This window comes from Falco peregrinus, chromosome 2 (genome assembly GCF_023634155.1).
Source record: "Falco peregrinus isolate bFalPer1 chromosome 2, bFalPer1.pri, whole genome shotgun sequence".
NCBI lineage: Eukaryota > Metazoa > Chordata > Aves > Falconiformes > Falconidae > Falco > Falco peregrinus.
In genome coordinates, this window is record NC_073722.1 from 108,900,893 (window position 1) to 108,926,534 (window position 25,642).

A 25,642-nucleotide genomic window follows, 5' to 3' on the forward strand; every position below is an offset into this window, starting at 1 on the left:
TGGGGAGGGAGAGCTGTGAGGGGCGGGATGGCTTGTTGCTTCAGTTGTTTGTTGAAGTTTCATTTAAAGCTGCGCATGTCGCTGGGGAAGGGACAGTTTGTTACGCTGAAGTTGGCGGGGTAGTGGCTTGGTACTGCTGAGGGGAGGGCAAAGTCCAGGCCGCTCTCCGAGCCCAGCCTCTGGGTGCCGCTGGGGTGGGAGCTCCCACTGCTTGTGCCTTCGGTACTCACCTTTTGGGGCAGGTGCCCTCTTAAAGTGAGCAAGGAGCGGCGTGGGGCTTAGCATGGTGGTTGTTGGTCTGGTCACCGTGTAGAGAGACCCGTGTGTGGTGGGGAAGGTGAAGGCCATCCCCTCTCCCCGTAGCAATGGCGGCCAGCGAGGCGGCAGGCAGGCCAGCGCCCACTTGTGTGCTTGGCATAGACCTGGGCACAACGTCAGTTAAGGCAGCCCTGTTGACAGGGGCAGAGCAAGGGCAGGTGGTGGCAGAGAGCTGCTCCAGGGAGACGCAGGCACACACCAGTAGCCTGGAAGCTGGACCGCAGGTAAGGTCTGGCAGACAGCACTGCTGGCAATTTCAGAATGCTGGCCTTGCCTTGTAGTGGCCAGGTTGTTTTGCTACGTTATGCAGACTTCAGTGGCTTTCCTGGATTGTTTTTGTGCCTAGATTGACAGGTGGTTGCTGTGGGTGTCTGGATATCTGAAGGGGAAAGTAGAATTAAAGTGCTCTGTTTACTGTTTGAGAAAGTAGAGTAGAGCTGCTTGATTAAAGAAGGACCCAGCTTTTGAAAAGTTGCATAAGGCAATCTAAAACTGTTCTCCCATTAATCATCACCTTGTCTTTGACACTGCTAGTCAGGAAACAGCAACCACTTGCCAACTGGAAGGGTATTTTGCGCTTCAATGAGAGATGGAATCACAACCAGGAATTCCCCATGGAAATAATCGGGAACATGTAGTCCTGTTAAAGATCTTTACATCCATTGTGTTGGTCAATGTAAGAAAGTATGCATCAGAATCATAAAAAAATATGTATAAACATTCCTCTGGCCTAGTATTGTAGTTAGTCTAGGGTCTAATTTCTGATCAAAGATACCAAACAGGCCTCCCTACTGTCACGTTTATGCAGCCAAAAGATACACAGACTAGTTCACATCTATATGTAGACTGTATTAGAATACTTTTGATTGTAGTCTTCATATGGGTCTGTCACAAAGTAATCTGAATCTTTGAAAGTGTGAAAGCTGGAATGCAACTTCTCTTGTGGCACCGTTTTGCCGAGTGTATTAGTTTGTTAAGTTGTTCAAGGAATAGACTATGCAGAAACCAAGTATCGGCATCATCAAAACCAGCACTAGGTAGATACAGAGGAGCATTAGGCAGCTGTAAGGGAGACTGCATGCCAGTCAGAACACACAGATAATCCTCTTCGTGAGGCAAAAGAAAAGCAATATGTAAGGTGGACTAAAGAAAGCATGTAGTGAGTGATAATGGAATTTTTAAAAAATGTTATAGCTGAGTATGGTAGCTTAGGAAATTAAGAATTATTTGGCCCTAAGTTTAGGAGGCTGTTATTTCATTTAAGCTTGCTGGTATTGGTTTCTAGGTTTTGTGGTTTTGTGGGGGTTTTTTTGCTTTTTTTTTCCCCAATTTAGTAGTGAATGCTATTGTAATACATGCGATTAAGCTAAATGAATTCTGTCCTTCACTTCTGACTAGAGTAGCCTTGTTTAATAAATACCCTGAGTGAATCCTAATGGTTTTATCCTCAGAATAATGCTTTATGATTGCAGGGAATGGAGCAGAATGTCTGGAGAATAGTAAGAGCATTGAATGAATGCCTTGCTGCTCTACCTCAGCAGCAACTTCAAAGAGTCAGTCACATTGGTGTTTCAGGACAAATGCATGGGATACTATTTTGGAAAAAAGATAAAGGTAACATTAATGCTTTGGCATTCCTTTTCAGAGTATTACGATGCAGAAAATAAAATTTTAACACTGAAATGATCTGTAGGAAAGTGCTGCATGTTCATTTTTGGTCTTCTATTAAACAGAAATAACAGCTCTTCTGTGGGAATTTTGCTTTAATTATTGGAATTTCAGCTACTGACTATAGTTAACGATATTGCTTACACACATTAGTTAAAGAGTTTAGTCTAATGAGATCCCAGCAGAGTCAGCACAGTTATTAGGAAGAATAACCTATTTGTGGCTTGTTAATTGTTTGTGTATCATCTGCTATCTGCAGCCAGTTGAAAACACTTCTGCATCATGTGAATGATTTGGGGGGGTGTGGGGGTGAATCTTACTCACCTCATAAAACAATGAACTAGCTGTTGTCCAGTATCTCAATACCTTCTAATGAACCTGCAGTAGCAGAATTAGCAGTGTTGTATATGCCTTGAAAAATAAGTTATGCTTAAAGTTTATGTTAAAATGTGCATAGCATAAGCTATCCAAAAGTGAATATTGCTATGCTATTTTGAAATGCTGTTTTGAAGGTACAGTAGGAGGAAGACTGAAGTTCAATAAAAGGTGTTTTCAGGCCTTGCTTCTCCCCCTCCACCCCATCCAAAAATCTCAAGGAATTTTTTTTCTACTGAGTCAGACTGTCATGTTGCATTCATCTTGCTGTTTATACTTCTGTTAGTAAGAGCTGAAAAAGGATTATGGTCATGATTCTGGATACTCTGCTGCTGGTAGAATGAAGGGTCAAGACCTCAGAAACAAAATCAACTGCAGTGACGTAGTCACATGGGGCTTGATTGTGTAAATAAGTCAAATAATCTTTGTGACAGTGAGGATGTCTGAAAAATTCAGGCCTTGGATTGCCAGCCCTGTGAGATAGGGATGCATTATCTTCTTGGCTAACATCTTTTAAATCTGCTGGAGTCTAAGGCTTTCAGAATGTGATCAGTGTCTTCTTTCTTTTTACCTTATGATGCGCACATCTGAGCAATTATGCAAGTCTTATAATAATAGGAGTTATGCAGATGAAGCAAAGATTTATTGTAAACCACAGAGTAGATTTCCCAAAAGTGCTAGTCACTGCCTGTCAAAAGTTGTCAGAGTCTTAATTGCTTTAAGAGACACTATGCTATTCATTACTGGCTGTGATTTTACATTAAATACTAAAATGATTAGAAAGAAAGAAATCCAAAGGCTGATGGACTGAAGGAGCTGTTGTTTGCTTTCCAGCTGTCCCAAGGGCTGCATAACAAAGCCTCATGGGTTCATGGTAGACATAGATTCTTATGTCATATTGGTTAATATTTTATTTCCTAAAGCCACATGCCACTTTTGTTTCATTTCTGTCGACTGAAAGAGGGTGTTCGCTCTCATTTGTTTTGAGTAGACTAAGTGAATCCGTGCACTTTGGGACACAAATTACATTTTTAATAGCATCCTTTAGGGTTAGATTTATGGTTAGTAATATTTCTTAGAATCCATTTAAAACTAGAAAAGCAAACCAATTGGAAATTCAGTTTAAACAGACTTGATAGAACAGGGAATTAAGGGAACAAGAAAAAGTATGTGTTTGCTTTGAATGTTTCGTATAGTACTTTGCAGCTTTCACAGCTGCTTTTTGCTGTGTAAGTTCAAATCCCTGTATCCAGCCCAAGAAAGACTCTCTTAGCTATATTTGTGCTAGTCAGTTAAGCAGACGGGTCTCTTCTCTGACCTCTAGTCCAAGTGGCACAGCATAGTTGAAACTGCTCTATCCCCTGCTAAAAACCGAAATGTTGCCTCAGTTACAGAGCCAGCTGGAAACAGTGTGTGGTCTGGCCTGGCCCCACGTTGTGACCAGGCATCACCTGGGAGAGCAGTTGTCATCAGAGGCTGAAGCTGTGCCATGAAGCATGCTAGCAAACATCACATGCCAGTGCTTGAGCTCAGCCTTTGCTTAGTTTGCTGCTCTGATGGGACTGTATGCTGCCTTTGCAGGATGCTTGTGGTGAGCGTGTCAGGGCAGGAAGTAGAGCACTGAGCCAGAGCAATAGTGGGCATTGCTGAGAAGGCTCTGAGCAGCTCTGAGAAGTTGCCATAATTTAGCTGAGACCTTCACCTGAAAGAATGCAAAAGTTTTATCAAAGGTGTAGTGTTTGTTTGAAAGGAACATGCTGGACTGGAAAAACTGAAAACTGAATGAAACCCTATTCCACCTTTGGTGAAGCTTTGTTGTGTGACACAGGGGAGGGATACTGTTTAGTATTTTGCAGTCCATTGCTTAATACATATAGATCTGGGGTTCTTGTTGCTTTGGCTCAAAAGGTGAAACTGTTCTATCCATCATAGGCAGTTTGTTACTAATGCAGCATTCTCTGGCTCATGATGTGGCAGATCCCCGTTATATAAGCTCTTTACTTCCCATAGCAAAGTGCAATGGATTTTTGTTTTGGTTTGTTTGTTTGTTTGTTTTTGTGGGTCACCTGTTATTTAAGTTGTATCATTAATATCTGCTAGTGCAAGTTGCTTCTTCCTCTAGGCACTAGGAGTGCTTATAGAGAACGAGGGCCTTGGATACTATTCTTTGTTTTAGCAAAGGATGACTGGCATTATGATGTTATCTAGAGCTGAAAACTATGACTAATTTGATTACAGTAACTACTGGCTCGGTTTCTGCTCTTTTTCCAATTTATTTGACAAATTATCAAGAGTGACCAGAAATGAAGAATGGCAGGCAGACTACACTGCAGGGAGTCACTGGACTTCTCGGATACTCTGTGTTACAGGTTGCAAGTGGACAGAGTGTAGTACAGGCCCTACCTTTGAGCCGGAGGAGGTCAGTCATCTGATTACTTGGCAAGACGGCCGCTGCAGTCCCACCTTCCTCTCTTCTCTTCCTCTGCCACAGTCACATATCAGCTTGGCTACAGGATTTGGATGTGCCACAGTCTACTGGTATTTAAAGAAAAGGTACATCATTTCTCAAAAGGGTTTCTGTATCAAGCTGTTTCATTGGCAGTTTCTCATCTTGAATTTATGTGACACTTAGTATTCCTGTAGCATGTTAATGCCACTACAGGCTGAGGGACTGCGTTTCTCTGTAATCATAGTATTAAGCAGTCAAAGGATATTTAAAATGGCAGTATTCAATATAAACTTTATGCAACTGAGCACACAAGAGTCTCTGACCTCATAAAAATATTACAGATCTTTTTAACAAAAAGGGAAAGTTTTTGACCATATAGTAACAGAAGTCTTAAAGTATCACAGAATAATTCTAGACCATCCTGCCACTCCGAGGAGCTCTGCTAATGCGGTTTGAACACTATAACTTTGCCTTGTGCAGATTGTCAAAAGCACAAACATGCCTAAAACAGTAACAGCATTGCTTTGTCTGGTTGCTGCCAGATGCTAAAACAAATAGTCCCTAAATTAATTTCAGTTCCTTCCTTCCTTCCTTCCTTAGACACTGAGATACTTATGAGGTGTTACAAATGGTGTGCTTTGTTGTGGCATGTTTGCAAAGGATATGATTTTTTTTACTTATGACTTGGCATCAGCAAGATTTGCTCTTCGGTTTCGTCTGCATATGCTGTGCTTATCAAAGGGCCAGTGTCTTCCTCTGCAGTGAGTTCAGGTTCAATAAATGGGGGAAAACTTAGGCTGGAAGAAGAAACCAGGATCTAGCGTGTCCAGCAAATATATGGAACATGGCATGATCTTGCTTTAGAGCTGTATAACTCATGAGTCTAGCTGCTTTGTTTTGTTCCTGTTTTGTTTCACCATTTGGTACATTTCCATTCATGTAATTTGTGGATCATAGAGCAACTGCAGGAATTTACCTATTTTTTCCAAATGGTCCAGGATCAACAAAGAGGAATTTTTTTTTGTGCAAACTATTACTACCTTCCTGGTAACTTTTGCAATGGTGTGGTTTTGAACCTAGACAACTCACTCCTTAAAGCTGCTGTCTCTGCATCATCCAGCAGGAGAGAAGCGTTGCTGCTGTGGTAACAGCTTGGAAAACAAATTCCATTTAAAAAACCAAACCAACAAAATGCAGGTTGTTTACTGAGATGGCTGTTTCATTTTCAGATGGGGCCACATGTATCTGAAGTTCCCTCTAGCAATGAAAGTAATCTTGCTGCCACTGCCTTAATGCATCCCTCATTGTCTTTGTTTTTTAAATGTTTTGTTTAAAAGCCCAGATTTTCTGAAGTCTTATGATGCAGCTGGCACTATCCATGACTATGTGGTTGCCATGTTGTGTGACCTGAAGAAGCCACTCATGTCCATCCAGAATGCTGCCAGCTGGGGATATTTTAATTCTAGAAAAAAAAGCTGGAATACTGACATGTAAGTGCTAAGGTCATTCAGTGGGTTTTGTGGTGCATTGCTTGTGTCAGGCAATGTCACCACTTCTTTGGGCCCTAAGTATGGATGTGCTACAGATAAAAAAGTGATTGAAATTACTCCTAATCAATTGTGGTGTGGCCTGTACTGAAAACTATTGAGAGTTTGCTCTGGTTTGTAAGGTATATGTGTTTAAATTATATAAAATACGACACAGTATTTTTAGAAACACCTAAGACAGCAGAGCTGAGAAGCTTGTCAGTGTGGCCTTGTATACCAAACTGTTCTCTCCCTTTCTGTGGTGGCATGGGATGGATAAGTGCATGCTGCAGCCAAGGTATTCCCACTGTGCTGGTGAAAGACAGTTATTACTCTTTAGTTCTTTCAGCTGAGCTCCTTCATAAATACTGAGACTTACTTGTGATAATACCTAAGAGTTATTAGGCTACAGGAAGTCTTACAAGGAATCAGTTTATTTATTTACTTATTTCAATGATTTGCTCTTTCAGGCCTGAGTGCTAAGGCCTTATGTATATATTTCAGGGTTTAGGTTAGGACTCCAAGGTGAAAAGATGTGCTCATGAAGGTATGAAAGAGTGACTGAAACTTGTATCTGGCCCACTGAACTTTTACTAATATGGTGTTGTTGCTGTAGCAGTGTAGTGTATCTTGCAGTTGATTGTGTAAGGAGCTTGTTGGACTTAACTCTTTGTGATTTGGTTTTGAACCACTAACTGCATGACAGCTTAAAGTTCTTTGACACTTAGAAGTTGCATTTTTTTGGTGATTTCGTGATTTTCTTTTTACCCTGGAACTGCTTGTCTGTATGACATCAATAGGTTAAACTTGCTAAACATGTACTCCTGGATAATCTCAGGTAATCAGATTGCATATAAAGGAAAGCTATTTATTCTTCTAGACTGTTGTAGTTGACCCAGCCCATTGAACTGGAATGCTGCCCCTGTCCAAGACAAAGCTTTCTAAATAGGTGAAAGCATCCATAAATCCAACAGCCACAAATGTGCGGCCAGGTTCATCTGTGACTTCAAAGAGGTCTTTGTAGTCATACCACTCATTCCCATACTGCTTTCCTGCAATAAAATTGTTCTGATTGCAGACTGAAAAAATCTGGCTTTCCTGTTCACTTGCTCCCGGAGGTGGGAGACCCTGGCAGTATTGCAGGCAGGACAATCTGTGCGTGGCACGGAATACCCAGAGGAGCCAAAGTAGGAATTGCTCTGGGAGACTTCCAGTGCTCTGTTTATTCCTGTCTGACTGAGAGGACTGATGCAGGTATGATTATTGTGGTATCTTTTATTCGGTTTTCTCATTTTCCTCTTTCAGGGTAGCGTAGTTAAATGCTGATTTCCCCCCCCCCCCCCCCCTTCTTTTTTCCTGTTGTGTTCTAGTTCTTAATATCGGTACCTCTGCTCAGCTGACTATCTCAATGCCCCCGGGATTCCAGCCTCCAGAGACACCAGATCCTTCCTCAGCTGTTACTTATTTTCCTTACTTCAATGGTGACTACTTGGCTGTGGCAGCATCACTTAATGGAGGCAATGTGCTAGCAACATTTGTGGACATGGTGGCACAGTGGACAGAAGAGCTAGGTAAGCTATTCCAAAGATAGCTTAAGCTTAAAATTGAGGTTGATCAGCAAGGTAAAAGGAAACTAAGGCAAAGGAGCAAGCCTGGAGCTGTTTTGTCATGCCATATAGGGAACAAGGATGTAACTCTTGGGTCATGCTTCCTACATCTCTGGAATTTCGTGCTGAGGCTTGTGAACATGCTGGGACAGTCATGCTTGGATTCCACATACACATTGCCTCTAGGTTTTGGGTTTCAAGAACACAAAAGAATTTTTTTTTGCAAGTTCTTTTTCAAAAGGAAAGGTCAGCAAATTTGAGGACAGCCTCTAATTTTGTATGACTGCAGTCCACAGAGTCCCTTGATTGGATCCATTGCCTTTTGTGGCATGTTTTGCAGCACTCTAATGGATTTTAAGACTCAAATTCATGTAATACCTTGTAACCACTTTAAACGTTGTCTTCCCAGGTTTTTTAATAATCTCTTGGGGTTTGCAGTATAGAAATAAGCTCTGAAATTGTTCTTTCAGTGAGTAATTGAAGTGGACTTTGTATTCACGTGCAATCCAGCCACTGAAGATGAAGTCTGCTATTAGTGCCTTTAAAGATATTGTATTGTTGTTGTTAGCACAGTACCAGCAAAGAGGAATAGCTGTATTATCAGGAAGGGCAGTTTCTGTAATTGGGAAAAGATTTCTAGTATCACAGATTCTAGGTACACTTGAATGGGAGAGCTGTGGTTCATAATCCTGGAAAAAAAATTACCTTTGGGACATGGAAAAAAGTATTCAGTGTTTTGCTGAACAGGTGGATCACTGTCCGTGTTAAGTCTCCACATGTAAGACACACGAGATCCCTTCAGATTAGTAACATGCTGTTTCCCATCTGCAGGATTTCAGGTTGAGAAGTCTGCCATCTATATGAAGATAATCAAAGCAGCCTTGGCCCAAAATGACAGCAAACTCTCAGTCCACCCAACCGTATTCGGAGAGAGACACATTCCAGAGCGGCTGGCATCAGTGACCAATATTGCTTTCTCTAACCTCTCCCTGGGTCACATCACTAGGGCTGTGTGCCGTGGCATCGTTGAAAACCTCTGTTCCATGCTACCTGTGCAGCGCCTGATGGAGACAGGAGTAAGGAGGATTCTGGGGAGCGGGAGTGCCCTTGCCAGGAACGAAGTGCTGAGGCAGGAAGTGGAAAGGATTTTTCCATTCCCTGTGGTTTATGGGAAGGATGTTGATGCTGCTGTGGGGGCTGCCATGGTGATGTTCCACAGAAAATAAAGTCATTGTCTGGAATGGCCTGAAAGTCACCTTTTTTTTTTTTTCTCCACTGACTGTACAGTATTTCCTTTCACTTCTTTCACTTTTTCTGGAGTTATATTCAACATGCAATCTCACTCACTACAGTGGAAAAAACCCAACCAACCAACAACTTGCATTTAATGTCTGCTTCTGGGTGTACGCATTTTGTTGCTCTGTCATTCTCATTTGTGAAATGAGACGTAATTACCACATTACATTTGACTGAGTGACTAGGAAAGATCCATTAACTTTCTGCATAAAATGATACTTCATGCAAGTCTCATTTTCCTGGTAGGAAATAGGTTTAGAAAGACTGGGAGAGATGAGTAGCTGTCTGTAACTTGGTCTGAAGCTTTCGTTAGAGAGTATTTGTCCTTAAGCTGTCTCACAATATACATATATATAGGCAGCAGACCAGGATGTCAGCCTTGTTTGGGGAGTTCATTGGCTCTTGCATAGAATGAATGCCAGTTTTCACATGTTGCATGTTGTCTCTGTAAAAGGAATACAACCTTGGTGTGGATGTTGAAAAAAAAACCAAAATAAAACACAGGATTATTTCTGTGGCTATCCAGGTCAGGTGCAGTGGACTAAGGTCAAAGGCATGGCTAGGCCAGTACCATGACTGGAGATAACTGGAATGCAGGGCTTATATCCAAGTGGAAAATACATTTATAGGGTAGGAGGTAACTATTTCCCTTATTTGGCATATGTAATTATTTTACATTTGTTTCTTGGTTGGTAGAGTGGATCAGGGCCTCTCTGAAATGGTCAGAATTTGTGATACACTGGAGGAGCTAACAAACTCAGAGTTACAAAAGCCCAATTATCACCTCTTTCAGCTCTGATTTCCATTTTAAGCCCAAATGCAATTAGCATTTTGAGAGATTTGTTCTTGTAGTATAGTGCATAGCTATTTTGATAGCTATTGATCTGAAGGTGTTTCTGATTCTGCCCTTCATGGATTGTGTCAAATCAAGCTTTAATACAGCAGCTGCCAGGCTAGACTGTAATCTATTTTTAATGTTAAGTATTTTTCATGCAAATTCACTTAAAATTTCCAGGGTTTAATCCCCTATGTTATGCTCTTAAAATTTATTTCTCCCCCTAATCTTTATTTTAATGTGAAAACATTTTTACTTTGTCTAAAGCAAGATGCATGTACACCTTTTCCTCTCAGATGAGGTTGGGAAGCAAGTGAGATAGTTTGGTGTTATCTAGATACAATTTCATTATTTAGAAGCATGTATTTTGAATGAAATATGGACATGTATTCCTATCTTGCACATTAGCAACATCAGGACTGGCTAATTTTTGTAGTGAGAAAGCTGTTCTGAGATCTTTATTACAGAGATAGATTAATTTCCATCTCCCTCCATGCATCTGTTCCATGCTGTGTTTAGGGAACTATTGGCATAGAGAGGAATTACAGAAAAAGTGTAGACTAGATTAAGGGTTTTGTAAAAAGTTGGAACTTGTTGTATATTGTTTTCCCTTTTATGTTATTATAAAGTATTTTTGTATTGGATGTACTTTTAATTTTTATTGAATAATTGAAGAGAGCTGATAATACTATTCCAGCATGCTGTTAACTGTGAAATCAAGTGGTATTTGTTTCCAGAAGCTGGTAAATTGTGGCCTTGTTGTAGGTTCTATTAGGCAAGACTATCTCTGACCTGCAGGCCAGCTTTGGATACGTCTTTAAGATCTATAGTTCATCCACTGATGTTTTTCCATTTGCAGTGATGGAGAGGGCTCTTAGTCGGTAAAATCACTCTCAAGCACAGAAGTTGCATAAACTGAAGCAGCATGTTGGATGCAGGCCCAAGAAAAGGAATAAAATCCTTGTTATTACTGGCCTGTTTTGATAAGCATTCACATCTCCTTATGAACTTAACCTTTAAACCAGGTCCCTGCTGAGATGGAATATGATACGTCCAACAATTGTTGCAAAAAATAGTGGAGTGTTGCTGGTAAGAAATAACATCTTGACAAGAAATACAAGTCAAGGAGCCTGATGAAGGAGGCATCAAAACTCAGAAAATAGCAGAAAGTTCCTGAAGTGTGTACATCGGAGCACAGTAAGACTGAAAGGAGCTGGTGCCTGAGCTGGGAGAAGATAAAGAAGGATCATTTGGCAAAAGCGACCAGCAAGAAGCTAGAGACTGAACCAGGGAGACCCTCCACTGATCCATATAGTTTTCTTCCTGAGTCTCTGCTTTGGAAATGGTGGAGTTAATTGTAATGTTGAATGAGGTGCTCTGCTCAGCGAAGCTCCAGGAGCACCAGCTAAGGACTTGGCTTATTGGTAATCTACACTTATGCATTAATAAATAGGCATTTTGTTTCTATTGAGTACAGTGCCGTAGGGTGTTTTAAGTAGTATAATTAGTTTGCTATTAAGTAGGCAAATATATTATTCTTTTTAATAGATAGATAGATAGATAGATGGCAAGACTAGAAAGATAGTTACCAAACAAACCAGATAATTTCACTGAATAATTTCATAACCTAACTCAAAACCTCAGGAGCTAGAGGTCTGGAGGTTGCTTCTAGCCTAACAGCTACAGCCTGTCAGCTCAGCCTGCTGGAAAAGCTGTTCCTCTAGACTAGTTTTGGGCAGAAAGGTCTTATGTAAATTATGTATTTAACAATATATGACACAGTTCTCCATTTTTAAGGGTGTTAGATCCATCCTGGATTAGATAAGAAGGTTTTTTCCCCAATGACATAAATATTTAAAAGCTGACATATATTATTTAAATAAATCATAGTAGGAACATGGAATGATAGAATGGCCTTGGGAATTTCTGTCATTGGTTCTCCCTCAACTCTGTTCAGAGTCGGTTCTCTTTTAAAATACTTGGTGGGGCCTTAGAGTGGACACCCAAAAACAGATGTCCAGAAAGATGACTGATCTCAGAGAAGAGCTGTGGTATATTTTATGAAGTTTTGTAAACTGAAATGAAATTGTGAACCAGAAACAACTGTTTTCTGGTGGTTTTGGGTTTTTTGCAAGCTTGAGTGTATTTACAAAGAGGAAATCTGGAGAAGAGTATCCATTATTAAATGCAATTAAAGGGGAGGGAAAAGCAAGAACAATTTACTGCAGTTCTTGTAAAGAGCTTTGCTAAACTCCTGGGAATAGAAGCCACTGATGCTTGTTCTTAACGATCTTATTACTCTGTTCTTCTAGTGAACTTCACGTGATTCTAAAAATCATCAGACACATAGCACACTTTTGCAGACAGATGAAGTGGAGAAGCAAACTCTGAGGACTTTTCAGTTCTGGCACCTTAGAGGAGGAATATCCAACACCAAATTCCTATAGATCAGAGGCTGTTTACTGAGACTGGACTATTTTGCAGAAGACAGGATTTTTTTTGCAATATTCGTAAGTTCTGCATGTATATTTTAATAAAATGGTTGTTATTTGTAAACTCTATTATAAGCTGTGATGTGGTTAGACATTCTTTCAAAAGTATTTCCTTATTTATTCTGTCAAACGTCAGTGTACACAGGTTTCATAGAGTTCAAATAGATTATGCAGTTTTTTAGGATAGATATTTTTTTTAAAGACTCCTTCCACAGAATTTTGAAGGTTATTTCCCTTGCAAATCATACTCGTGAGGAAATACGGCTTTGTCTTAATTATCAGAGTTACTACAAACGGGGTTTAGAAACAAAAGCACATATAATGACTAAATGAGGTTTGAGGAAATTTCCAAGGAGACAGGATTGAGGATTGAGTCTATTCTGCAGATTTTAATATTGCACCTATTCTGTGGAAAATGTGATTCTGTTTTCCATAGCCATCTCTGAGGTGTTTTTTGCTAATCCACATTCATTTAAATAAGACAAAAATTCAAAATTATACATGGCTGTATTCCCAGTGTATTATTTTCCATTTTTATAAAATTATTTTTATAACTTTTTCACTGAAGTAATTGTTCTTCTGTATTTTTAGTATCATAGTCCAAATAGAAATATTTTTCTGTATATAATTTCTTACTTGTAGAACAATTAAGTTAAAAAATGCTATGTTATTATTCAAAGTGATTCTAAGGACACAAAGAACTTGAAAGGTGAGTTCGGAGGACATAGTGAGTTAAACTGCCATCATGCTGTTTTGCTTCCAATAACCCTAAATGTCCAAGTTTGCAAATTTATGTTTTCTTTACGTGTATATTGTACCAAATTACAGGAAATGCAAATGCCTGACAAAAGTTTCTTTCCTGTCCTATTTGCACAGGAAAATGTAAGTGACCCCTAATGTATTAACTGGTCCCACAGAACTGAAAATCTAGCTCTTATGTACAATGTAGGTTTGCAGAGAACCCCTCAGAATATTTTTTTGAAGAGAAACAACCTTGAAGCGTGTTTATAATGTTTTTACACTGAATGTACAGAGAAGATTGTTGACCACTGTAATTTTGTTTATAATTGAAGACTTTAATTTAAAGATTTTATAACATTCCTGTGCTCAAAGCTGTAAGATTTCCAATCAACCTAGGATTTCAGAGTATGTTTCTAAGGCTGGTCGTCTCTCTCTAAAAGCCAGCTATGCAGCAGTTCAAATACGGTGCAATCTTGTCTCCACTGCTGAGTTCCAGAATATTTTGCATTCAGTGGCATGAAGACCAATATTTGTCTGATTAAAACAGTTTGATAAGAAAGCAAAAAAACCCCACCAACCCCACCAACCCCACCAACCTGCTTTACTTTCAGTATAGCGTATTTGTTAACTTGTGCCAAATTCTTTGTGGTTATAAATCAGACAAGATCAGACATGTGGTCTTAAATTAATCTCTTATCTGTGGTAACCTTTCCCTTTCTGTTTCTGTGTCTCATGTTTAAGGTGACACTCATCTCCCAAGAATCACATGCTCCTATTTTCATCTAGCACTGCTGTAACTGGTAAAGCCATTAAGTGATAATTTTCCTTTATGCAGGAAGCTTTCTGTGCGCAGCATCACTGTGATACGGTTATGGCACAAGCAGGCTTTTTTTTAAAAAAAATTTTTTTGAGAATATATTGTGGCACAAACCAGTCTGAGATTGCTCAGGCTTTAACAACAATTGCATAAGGATGAGACAGTAGTTTTGAGCAGAAGCAGTCAGCTCTGCAGTGGGGTGGCTGGCAAGCTCTGGGACATTCTGACTTGCTTTCTCCGTTCTGAAATGGGTAAAGGCAGTGGGGACAGTAACAAACAGCATGGAGGTAATGACCTACCAAACTGTTCCAACTGGGCATAGCAAATAATGTGTGAATCTGTCTCACTTCTGGGATGATAGCAATCAGTCCGTTCCCTGCTGTTTCTGGAGAGTAATCCTAGGCAAAAGGGGACTCATGGCCCTGTAAAGTGCTGACTTGAGGTGTTTGTGTTGTTCCTCACAGACTGCCTGCTCATCATGTCTTCCATTCTTGGTAAGATGAAGAAATTTGGCAGTTACGACATGGAGGAATCTGAAGTGACAGATGAACACACGGATGGGGAGGACTCCATGCTGGAAATGCCTGACAGCCTCCAGGGTACATTCAGCACCAAGGTGCAACCACCTAAAAGCAACATCTTTGCAAGACGTGGGCGGTTTGTGATGGGGGATAGTGACAAGGACATGGCTCCCATGGACTCCTTTTACCAGATGGATCATCTGATGGCACCTTCTGTCATCAAATTTCATGCCAATTTGGAGAGGGGGAAACTTCACAAGTAAGTTTGCCATGTAAGATCTGGTTGTAATGAATAGTTTGACAGCTACAGGCTGTTTCTTAGAGCAGCATTTATTCTCTCCACATGAGCATGCCCATTTTTTCAGTTTCGCTGTTCTCTATGCCAAAATAAGGAGTGTTGCGTCTGAAAGTGACAATACCTGTTGTCTCTTGGCATCTCTGAAAATTCAGTCCATGGATATTTCGCCCAAAATTAGTGGTAAGCCATGATTCACTTGCTTGAGACTGGTCAGTGAACGGACACCACTCAGAATGAGAACATGCGCTTGCCTGCCTCCGAGGCCTGCAGTTAGACTGGCCTACTTCAATGCCTCTTTTAAGTCTTGTTCTCAACTTTTCTGCAACTGATACATAATTTTATCAGGATGGTTGCTTGGAAATTTTGTTGATCTTTAGACTTTGCAGATCTATCTATACTAATCTGTAATGCTTACTACTTAACACAAGCAAATGGTATTTTATAAAAGGTCTGCTAAATATCTGACTTTAGGTAACTGAAATTTACCCTTGTTAGGCTCCTATCTACAGATTCCATCACAGGCTGCTCAGAAAAAGCTTTCAAATTTTATGACCGCAGAAGGATCTTTGATGCTGTAGCCCAAGGCAACACAAGGGACCTGGATGATCTGCTACTCTACCTTAATAGAACCTTGAAGCATCTCACAGATGATGAGTTCAAAGGTACCTTTTAGTGTCACATACCTTAAATTGCCCTTTTATTCTTCTGAAGATGAAAACAAAAAACCATAATTAAGTGTCTGCAGGAGGTCCTCTAATAGCCAGTACTTCCCTGTTGATTGGGCAACTCGTTGATTGTAAGGTTATAGGAGAATTCAGAAAAGTTCGAATTTTCTGTGAAACCCTGAATGAGTTTTCTTGTCTTTTGAAAAGAACCTCATTAATTCCTGCATGCCTGGGAGTAGATGGTAGATTTGTAATTACTTCTGTATAGCTGTGATTTTTTTGCCTTATAGAGCCAGAAACTGGGAAAACCTGCTTGCTGAAAGCTATGCTGAATCTACATGATGGGAAAAATGATACCATTCCTTTGCTTCTGGATATTGCAAGAAAAACTGGAACTCTGAAAGAGTTTGTTAATGCAGAGTATACTGACAACTATTACAAGGGTAAGGGAAACAGCTGCAACAGTGAATTTGGTGCTAAACCTTAAGATAGGGTTAGGTGGGGCTCTCAGACAGTCTTCTGCATGAGGCCTTATGCCTGAGGATGTAGCACCTCGAAGTTTCAGTGTGAGATTAACAATCAGTGCATTGGTGCTAGGGCAGTTGTTTAGTTAGGTGTGATATGCTGCCATTTTTAATATGCAGTGATTTAATAGCAAGTTCAGGGGACTTGCATTTTCTGTCTGTACCATCATTTTTTGTTCAGTTCTAGCACTTCTTAGGCTGCAAAACTTTCAGTTCCACCATCTTACATGGAGTTGAATGAATTGCAGTGCCTGAAAGCTCTCAGTCTGTATTAAATGTTGAAGGTTTCTGTCTGATGAGTGTCTCTGTAGGCCAGACTGCACTTCACATCGCCATTGAGAGAAGGAACATGTACCTAGTGAAGCTCTTGGTCCAGAACGGAGCAGATGTTCACGCAAGGGCCTGTGGGGAGTTCTTCAGGAAAATCAAAGGGAAACCCGGCTTTTATTTTGGTAGGGGTGAGCACAGTATGGGCTTTATTGATTGGGTTATCCTAGCATTATCCCAAGTGCAAGCTGTTAAATAATCCTGTTTATGTGGGACTGGAGGCTCAGAAGTACCAGATGGGCTGTTCTACCACTTAGTCTAAATATTTACTCCCAAAGGCTGAGATTATAAAGAAACACAGTTGGTAGTTGATGGTGTTGAGTGTGAGCTTGATGTCTGCATCCCTTTGTTTTCTTGGCACTCTATCCTTTGAAAGGTTGTAACCTTCTGCTAGCTGTCCTTACAGTGCTTTTGTTAAACAGCCACATTTCTCTCATGCAACGAAACCAAGGAAAATGTAATTCTAACAGCTAGCACAAGAATTGTTACTGTATCAGCCAGAGAAATTCCCCTTTTCTCCTCATGGTGAAAGATGATGATTTTTCTGTTCATGCACGTGTAGTAATGGGCTTTCTGACCACTCATTCCCATTCCTTGCCTGTAGGGGAGCTGCCTTTGTCCCTGGCTGCCTGCACCAACCAGCTCTGCATTGTGAAATTCCTCCTGGAGAACCCCTACCAGGCAGCCAACATCGCTGCTGAGGACTCCATGGGCAACATGGTCCTGCACACACTGGTGGAGATTGCAGATAATACTAAGGATAATACCAAATTTGTTACCAAGATGTACAATAACATATTGATCCTTGGTGCCAAAATTAATCCAATTCTGAAGCTAGAAGAACTCACCAACAAGAAAGGGCTGACTCCATTAACTCTAGCAGCCAAAACAGGGAAGATAGGGGTAGGTGAGCAAATGTGCTTAACTGTCCCATTACTCTATCAAGTTATACATGCAAAACATTTATGCAGGACAGATTTTATCATTGCTTATTGTTGGGGCCTTTTAGTTAAAAGGAACTGACGCTGCAGTTTTAACATGCAAAACTGCATGGTCCTTAAAGGCTATGAAGTGTTTGTATGTGCCCAGCTGGCATTATTCATATACCACTGGTATGCAAGGCAGCCAAAGTGGAAACAGAAAGTGGGTCTCTGCTATCATCTGAACCACTAGAGGCCTTGTACTTTTGACTGGCTGACAGAACTCATCTTCTGGCAATCCCCATTCAAAATGTCTGTGCTCAGAGATGTGTAACATACATCTCTGCTTTTTTTCTGGCTGTTTTGAAACAGATAATGGCAAGCTGTTTTTGTATTTCTCATCTCCCAGCATCCAGTGAGAAATTTAATTATGTTTACTTCAGACATTGGTCTCTGCGGTGCTCCAGTGGTTTGACTTTAGCACAGTTAAACTAGCAAGAAATTAGCCATCCTGTCCTGTGGAGATATTGAGGAACTAGAAGTCCATTAGCACTGAAATGTTGGTTGTATTGTTCTTTTGCAATTAGATTTTCGCTTACATCCTCAGACGAGAGATCAAAGATCCTGAGTGCAGACACTTGTCTAGGAAGTTCACTGAATGGGCTTATGGACCTGTCCACTCATCTCTTTATGACCTGTCTTGTATAGACACATGCGAGAAAAATTCAGTGCTTGAGATTATTGCCTACAGTAGTGAAACGCCAGTGAGTATGCACCTCCTTGGCATTTTATTCACAGGCTGGGGGACTGTTGGGGAAGAGCTCCATGTTCCACACAGTGCAGCTTGTGCCTCATTTCTATAAAACAACAAACTTCCCTCCTGAGTTTAAGGGTACAATAACATTTGCTCAAGATTAATATAATTTGCTGTTTTCAAAGCCTAGTATATACTGGTCTCATCAAGATTCTCCTCTTCCTCCTTCCACTCAGAACCGTCATGAGATGCTGCTGGTGGAGCCCCTTAACAGGCTGCTGCAAGACAAGTGGGACCGGTTTGTCAAACACTTATTTTACTTTAACTTCTTTGTCTATACCATGCATATCATCATCCTCACTGCAGCTGCTTACTACAGACCTGTAGACAAGAAGGAAAAGGTACGTTACTCCTGTCATATATCAGACAACCCAGTGCTTAATACCCTAGATCTGCCTTCCATTTGAACGTGTGCTCCTAACATCAGAATTTTTATTTTGGGGAGATTTTGACCCTGCTTCCTTCTTAGTCTTGCCCCCTTGCTGCAACACTTTCAGAAGCTTAACTGGTCCCCTAGAAAAGTGGTTACTTTCAGCTGCTGGCAAGGCTAGGTCTTTCCTAACTCCATTTCTGCTGAACATATCTATCTATCTTCCTGTCTTATACAGCCTCCCTTCACGTTTGGTCACAGCACTGGGGAGTATTTTCGAGTGACTGGAGAGATCCTGAGTGTACTGGGAGGTCTCTATTTTTTTTTCAGAGGGGTAAGTTCTTTGAAACTTTTCCTTTTTGCTGTTTGGGCAGGTGTAGGAGAGAATCACATATGCCTTTTCTATTCATCAGCATTGGCTGCTAAGATGATCCATGTTTTGGTGAAGAGCTAAAAATCTTTTTTCTTGGCCTGATTGGGAGTTCTCAGGTTACTAATGAGCTGAGATGCAGTTTTATCTGTTGTATAAAAAAGACAACCTGTGGAAGTTAATGAGCATCTTGGCAATTAGCCTAGCCAAAGCTTAAGAATGGGGTATTGCAAATAGCCAGGCCTCTATTAATGATTACCTGTCTTAACTTCAAGTCCCCGTGATTCCTCTTGGCAGCCAATGGAGAGTGTACAGTGAATCACAGGTTCTCAAACCAGTGACTGAATAGATTGTTGTCTTCAAAACTCTGATATCAGATGTAAGAGAAACGAAGTGTTGATAGAAGAGTCCTCCTTAGATGTTGCCCTGGTGTTGGTTTTGAGCTGTTCTTGTGAGATGCTTTGTAGGTACCAGCTCCTTGGTATGGGTATCAATGCTTAGTTGATGCATTCCCATGGAATACTTAATCCCTCTTTGGATGCAAACCTAGTCTTCATTCTCATTTTTTTTTTTCAGATACAGTATTTCGTGCAGAGGCGCCCATCATTCAAGACGCTGATAGTTGACAGCTACAGTGAGGTTCTTTTGTAAGCTCGAATATCTTTGATTGCCTTTCAGCATGAAACAGATGAGCGTGTGAGATCTGTAGCTTTGGCTGAAGCCATTTGTGACAGGCAGACACTTTGCTGTAAATTCCTGGGTCCTTCAAAAATAGTTGCAAGTGGATATTATAGCACTTGAACGAGTGGGTCTGAATCAGTAACCTCCTTTGGAGGTAAAGCAAATGAAGTGTCTAGAAGTTCAGTGACTGAGTCATGCAGCAGTTAGGAGCAGATCTCCAAGCTGGACTTGCAATCAAGTGCATGCAATGTATGTGCATAAATCCTCCATTCTTAAAGGCAGAATTGCCTCTCAATAATTTGGGTCCTTTCTCTTCCCAACTGGAGTGGAGTTAAGCAGGGCAATTTCATGGGTCTGTGGAAAGAGAGGGAGTGCTGAAGAACTTAAGTGTTTTCAAGGACTTTTCTTCCCTCCAGTCACAAGGAAGAGCAGGGATGAGACTACAGAAGTTTCTAAGTGGGGAAACTCAGGAGTTTGCAAGAGGAACTGTAGGATTTAAGAAGGGAAAGAATGAAGGGAAGGGAAGAAATGTCTGCTAAGGCTCCTTTGTTTTTTGGAGAATCCCTCATTCTGCCCTCATGGGTTCCTTTGTTCCCACCATCTGTGGCCAGCTCATCACACTCCATTCAGACCATGCTTGTCTTTCAGCTTTGTTCACTCCTTGCTCCTCCTGAGCTCTGTGGTGCTGTACTTCTGTGGCCAGGAACTGTACGTGGCTTCCATGGTCTTCTCCTTGGCGCTGGGCTGGGCTAACATGCTGTACTACACCCGTGGCTTCCAGCAGATGGGCATTTACTCTGTCATGATTGCCAAGGTCAGTCCAGTGAGGCTGGCAGAGTGCTCAGATTAGGGGACAGCTGCCAACAGCCCCATTTCCAGGAGAGAAGTAGCCATATGTACCTCCATGATGCCACTGGGAAATCTCATATCACTCTACCATATTTGGTCATTATTTTCTGAGTGAAGTGATACAATTTATGTAGAGAAACCTCCTATTCCTCATCCATACATTTTATAGTAGTGTTGATATTATTATTATTACCTGCCATGCTTCAAAATAACCATGGTTGGATAGATATGGATGAAAGTAGACTGAGAACAGTGCAGACTGGTCTGGTGTGAAATGGCACAGCTTTCTACCAGCTGGAAATTTCTTTGGGTATAGTTTAAATGTTACCAAACAGAGCAATTAGCTAAGAGGCAATAGCTGGCTGATAATACCTCTGTATATGATGTAGACAGCTAGCCAAGAGGGGAAGAAAGATGCAACTGTCTTAATGTGGTTCATACTGAAAAAGATGAAACTATCTGGCATGCGTATGTCTTGCATATGCGTGTAAACCATTGCATGAATAACGGAGGAGAATGTTTTCTGTATTAAAGTTTATTATCTCAGCAGGATAAACAACAGTTTAATGCATGAACAGCCAGTTCACAGCAAATACCTTCTTGAGCTGAAGTAGTATTTTCTACCAGTTTTTGTTGTAGTTTATATTCAAGTTTTAGCAACATAAAAATACTCTGTTTCCATGTTACAGATGATCCTTAGAGATTTATGTCGCTTCATGTTTGTCTATCTAGTATTCCTCTTGGGATTTTCTACAGGTAATAGCATACTTGGAGTTAATTTTTGTTACTTCAGAGAATGTCAGAAAATCTTATTTTTCAAGTGGCTTAGACTTTTTGTTTCCAACTAAAACCTGACAAATTAACCTAATTATAAAAAAAATCTCTTCAGAATAACAATGATCTATAGTCATTTCATACAGCTTTTCATCTCTGGGTCTCAAACTGCTTTGCAAAGCTGAATGGAAAAGCAGGCATCCTGTTCTATATAGATAAAACTGAGACGACACCTTCTGAGAGGGTGTCAGTTAGGGGAGTATTTTATAGAGCAATTTAACTGGGGACAATGCACTGTAAAGATAAAATGCCTTACCTTTATGCTCATTTTCATTGCTTGCAATGGAATTATGATCTCAAATTGTATTTTCATCCTGCATATATGATTCCTCTTTTGCAACAGCTGTGGTGACTTTAATTGAAGATGACAATGAGGGGCAAGACACAAATAGTTCTGAATATGCCCGATACTGCCATATGAAACGAGGCCGCACATCCTACAATAGTCTGTATTATACCTGCTTGGAACTTTTCAAGTTTACTATTGGGATGGGGGACCTGGAGTTCACAGAGAACTACAGGTTCAAGTCTGTGTTTGTAATCCTTTTGGTTCTCTATGTTATCCTTACATACATCCTCCTGCTCAACATGCTTATTGCACTGATGGGGGAAACTGTGAGCAAAATTGCACAGGAGAGCAAGAGCATCTGGAAACTCCAGGTACATTGGTTCTGTGAGGCCACTATCCAAGAAAGTGGGTGTGGGGATCATAAAAAATTTCAGAGAGAATCTTTAGGAACTGACACGTTTCTAAATAACAGGTCACCACTTCTTTGATTCCCCTGAACAGTTCCTAAAAAAAAGTATATTAGTTCCTTTTCCGTGCATATTTGATGTTTTGCCTGAGCAGATGTTCCGCAGATGTTCAAAATTTAAGAAAAGTAGTACTTTTGTAATTAGAAAAAATTACTTGGGCTTTTGATGATGGAAAATCCTGATCAGACTATGAAGACAGGGATTATGCCAGGGGAAAACCAATCCTAACCAGAATCTCAAAGGCACATCAGTTTTTTTTGAGGTAAGAAAGGGAACTTCATAGTTCTGATCACAGGGCTGTAATTCAGCATTTTTAGTGACATATTAACTGAGGATGATGTTTCAGAGATGGTTACAAAGCCTGCTCTAAGATGGTGATAATGGTAAAAGCTCAACGTTTTTAAAATAAAGGCAGAATTCAGGATTTGTATGACTTTGACACAGCAGCCTCTCAGTCGTCTGCTTTCTTTTACCTGGTAGAGAGCCATCACAATCTTGGATATTGAAAACAGCTACTTGAACTGTGTGAGGCGCTCATTCCGGTCTGGGAAGCAAGTCTTGGTGGGAGTCACACCTGACGGCCAAGATGATTACAGATGGTGCTTTAGGTAACCTGTTTGTATGTCAAATGAACAATCTTTTCTAGACAAACAGCATTAAGGTAGCTGGTAATGGGAAGCAGAACTCTCCCCCTGGTGCACTCTGAAAAGTAGTCTGCTACCACTGTCTGCAGTACTCAGATTAATCTGTTTTCTGGGTCAGATTTGAGGCTTGAGAGGTGGCAGTTTGTGATATAAACTCATCCTGGAGTTGTCTGGTGATCCTTAGGATAAATACTGGTTTTGTTGTTCTCTCCCCAGGGTTGATGAAGTGAACTGGTCCACATGGAATACCAATCTGGGCATAATCAACGAAGACCCTGGGTACTCTGGGGACCTCAAACGAAATCCCAGTTACTCTATCAAGCCTGGCAGAGGTGAGGGTTTCAGGGACCTAAATCCTAGTATGGGTTACACACTGGTGATAAAAGCAGCATCAATTAATTGTTAGAGGGCAGTCAGTTTTATGCACTTAATGATAATGGCAGTAGCTAAGTTAATGGCATTTTCAGTCAGCACAAAATGTAAATATTAAGTGGGCTCATTATTCACATCGCAGTTTTACTCTCTGAAATAGAAGCCCCGTATATTCATCAATGTGATTGTAGATTTTACAAGACAGATAATATATGTAAGTCCTGAGGAGACAGAACAGTGTATGATGGCAGCGAAATAGCCAAGAAGCTATTTTGGAGACCCCAAACCCTATAGTTTGGGAGATCAGCATCCAGCATGGAAGGATTTAATTGTATGGTCAGTCTCTGCTGTACTTGCCAGCTGAAATATGGAAAACTCATGGAATAGTATGGGAAAGAAAACCACAAAACCCTTTCTTCCTGCTTCTTTCATTAGCTTCCTATTTAAACCACTTACATATTTTCTTCTGTTTCTGTGGATAGGAAAAAATTAACCATTCCTTTTTAGTTTCAGGGAAAAACTGGAAAACATTGGTTCCGCTTTTAAGAGATGGAAGCAGGAGAGAAGAGACTCAAAAACTACCAGAAGAAGTTAAATTAAAACCTATTTTGGAACCTTATTATGAGCCAGAAGATGCTGAGACGTTGAAGGAGTCAATTCCAAAGTCAGTCTAATCTTACTTTATTTTTAAGAAGGTTAATTCTAGTTGCCTGTGTTGGCCCTCACAAGCAGGGCAAGTAAGAGCGCTTCATTCCTAAGAGGAGGTTTTTGGAAAAAAGTTAGAGGACTTAGGAAATTACTGTGTGCAAGGATTCATTAAGTATGCTAAATAAACTACTTGTTGTTTAAGCTGATGTCTTCATGTTTATTTTTAATACAAATCAGCAAGAAACTGCCTATACTACTTGATTTATATTTACTTGGCTAGATATTTGCATCTAGGGTATCTCATGAAGTGTTAGAAATAGTTCCCATAGTTTGGAGGTTCTTTTGTTTGTTTTGTTTTATAAAGAAACACATTGAGAATTTCCCACACTTCAGAACTATCTGTAACATAGCTAGCCCTTTTTTAATGCAGATTTTTGTCCAGTCTTCATCCATTTCTTTTACTCGTCGAAATTTCTCTCGACACATTTCTGAGATCTGAGCCGACATTTTCATTTAGCTAACAGGATCTTCGCTAAGTTTTGCAGGTTGGTGCAAGTGGCCATTGATGGTGCATATACTGTTGGTAATATGAAAATAATAAAAACGCCTATAGAAAAAATGTTGTCACTCAGCACCCTGAATATAGTAGATTTCATACCTTCATCTGCTTTTACATTCTTTTTCTTTTAGACATTATTTTTGTGAGCAGCTACAGGCCCTGATTTTGTGGCTTTGCACCCTCAGAAACTAACCAACCAAACTATTATGAGAACGGAGGACTCACAAAAGAGCAGTAAAAGTCACCAAGAGCCCAGAGGTATGTTCCTGTGAGGAAAGTTTCTTGGAAAGCAGATAAATAAATAGGGACACAGAGAAAGAATACAAAATAGTGAATGATCTAGAGATGTTGTTATTCTTTTCTCGTAACACAAGAACAAATATACTCTGTGAAATTTTAAAGGTTGAATAGTCAAAATCAATGAAATAAATGTTTCTTTTACACTGTCTGAATAAACTCCAGAATTCAGTTATAGTTACTAAGGCTAAAGGCTTAACATGATCCCAAATTTGACATTTATTTAGATAACAGATGAACTTTGCACAAAGTAAGAGATAGTGGTTATAGAGACTATATGTTTCAAAGGTCAGGTGTATAATAATGTGTAACAATAATAATCTTGAAATCAGAAAGTTTTTGTTCTTGACTTTGACAGCAACAACAGGAGGAAAGAAATCTGGTGCTGCAAGTCCATCTGGCTGGATTTACAAAGAATCAGGAAATATATCTGAGAGAAAGTAGGCAGATATTCCAAAACTACAGATAGGAATTATGGAAAGAGAGGGAAGAATAGGAGCAGCTTTGGCATCCTCTTGAAAAGTGGCTGGACAGAAAGGAGCTAAGGATAAGAAAATCTGTCTTATAGACAGCTGGCCTGAAATTTCAGTGCTGGACCTGTGTAGCTGTGTTGGGCAAGAAAAGGTAAATTGTTTTACCTTCTTTCTTTGCTATGTCTCACTAAAGCACTTAGACTTAACAGCATTTAATGCCCAAGTACAGCATGCGTATACAAGTATCCTTAAGCCAGCAAGGTTTTTAACCATGGGTTTCAGTTTGATTATGAGCACTGGTTTTGTGGTTGCATTTGAAGTACAGTTGTGCTACACCACTTCTGTGAAATTGGGCCAGAGTGCACAGCCTTTGCCAGGGAAAGCCCATCATGCTTAGCCTGTGATGCATCCAAAGGCTGTGGCCAGAGAACATTAATATGAGTCATTGAAGTTGAAAAGTGTATGCTGGAGGGCTCACTTGCAAATTATTGGGAAAATTGGAAATCAAAGACAGAAAATTGAGCCAACCTTTGAAAGATAATTTTAATCAATACGTCCTATAATTTTTCTATGTTTAGTAAGATACTGAAACATTT

At 40.3% G+C, this 25,642-nt stretch overlaps 2 protein-coding genes across 4 annotated transcripts; both read left to right on the forward strand.

The window, feature by feature from the left end:
• Positions 1 to 46: 46 nt before the first annotated feature.
• Positions 47 to 9,198, forward strand: SHPK (sedoheptulokinase). Its single transcript, XM_005240494.4, has 7 exons — positions 47 to 542; positions 1,791 to 1,932; positions 4,731 to 4,914; positions 6,148 to 6,300; positions 7,415 to 7,590; positions 7,707 to 7,907; positions 8,775 to 9,198. Exons 1-7 carry the CDS (start codon positions 366 to 368, stop codon positions 9,167 to 9,169), a joined length of 1,428 nt encoding a protein of 475 aa, XP_005240551.1. The 5' UTR covers positions 47 to 365; the 3' UTR covers positions 9,170 to 9,198.
• On the forward strand, positions 1,819 to 25,174 carry TRPV1 (transient receptor potential cation channel subfamily V member 1). 3 transcript variants are annotated; one of them, XM_055795163.1, is made up of 19 exons: positions 1,819 to 1,932; positions 12,387 to 12,584; positions 14,049 to 14,107; positions 14,589 to 14,904; positions 15,439 to 15,605; positions 15,899 to 16,051; positions 16,444 to 16,584; positions 17,064 to 17,362; positions 17,967 to 18,143; positions 18,370 to 18,534; positions 18,802 to 18,897; positions 19,510 to 19,580; positions 20,263 to 20,428; positions 21,153 to 21,219; positions 21,641 to 21,957; positions 22,534 to 22,661; positions 22,914 to 23,029; positions 23,577 to 23,733; positions 24,408 to 25,174. In XM_055795163.1, exons 3-19 carry the CDS (start codon positions 14,074 to 14,076, stop codon positions 24,466 to 24,468), a joined length of 2,631 nt encoding a protein of 876 aa, XP_055651138.1. In that variant the 5' UTR covers positions 1,819 to 1,932; positions 12,387 to 12,584; positions 14,049 to 14,073; the 3' UTR covers positions 24,469 to 25,174. The 3 variants fall into 3 exon arrangements, with proteins under 3 accessions (XP_055651138.1, XP_027646733.1, XP_027646734.1); XM_027790932.2 differs by lacking the exon at positions 1,819 to 1,932 and adding an exon at positions 9,298 to 11,498; XM_027790933.2 differs by lacking the exons at positions 1,819 to 1,932; positions 14,049 to 14,107 and adding an exon at positions 9,298 to 11,498.
• Positions 25,175 to 25,642: the final 468 nt, after the last annotated feature.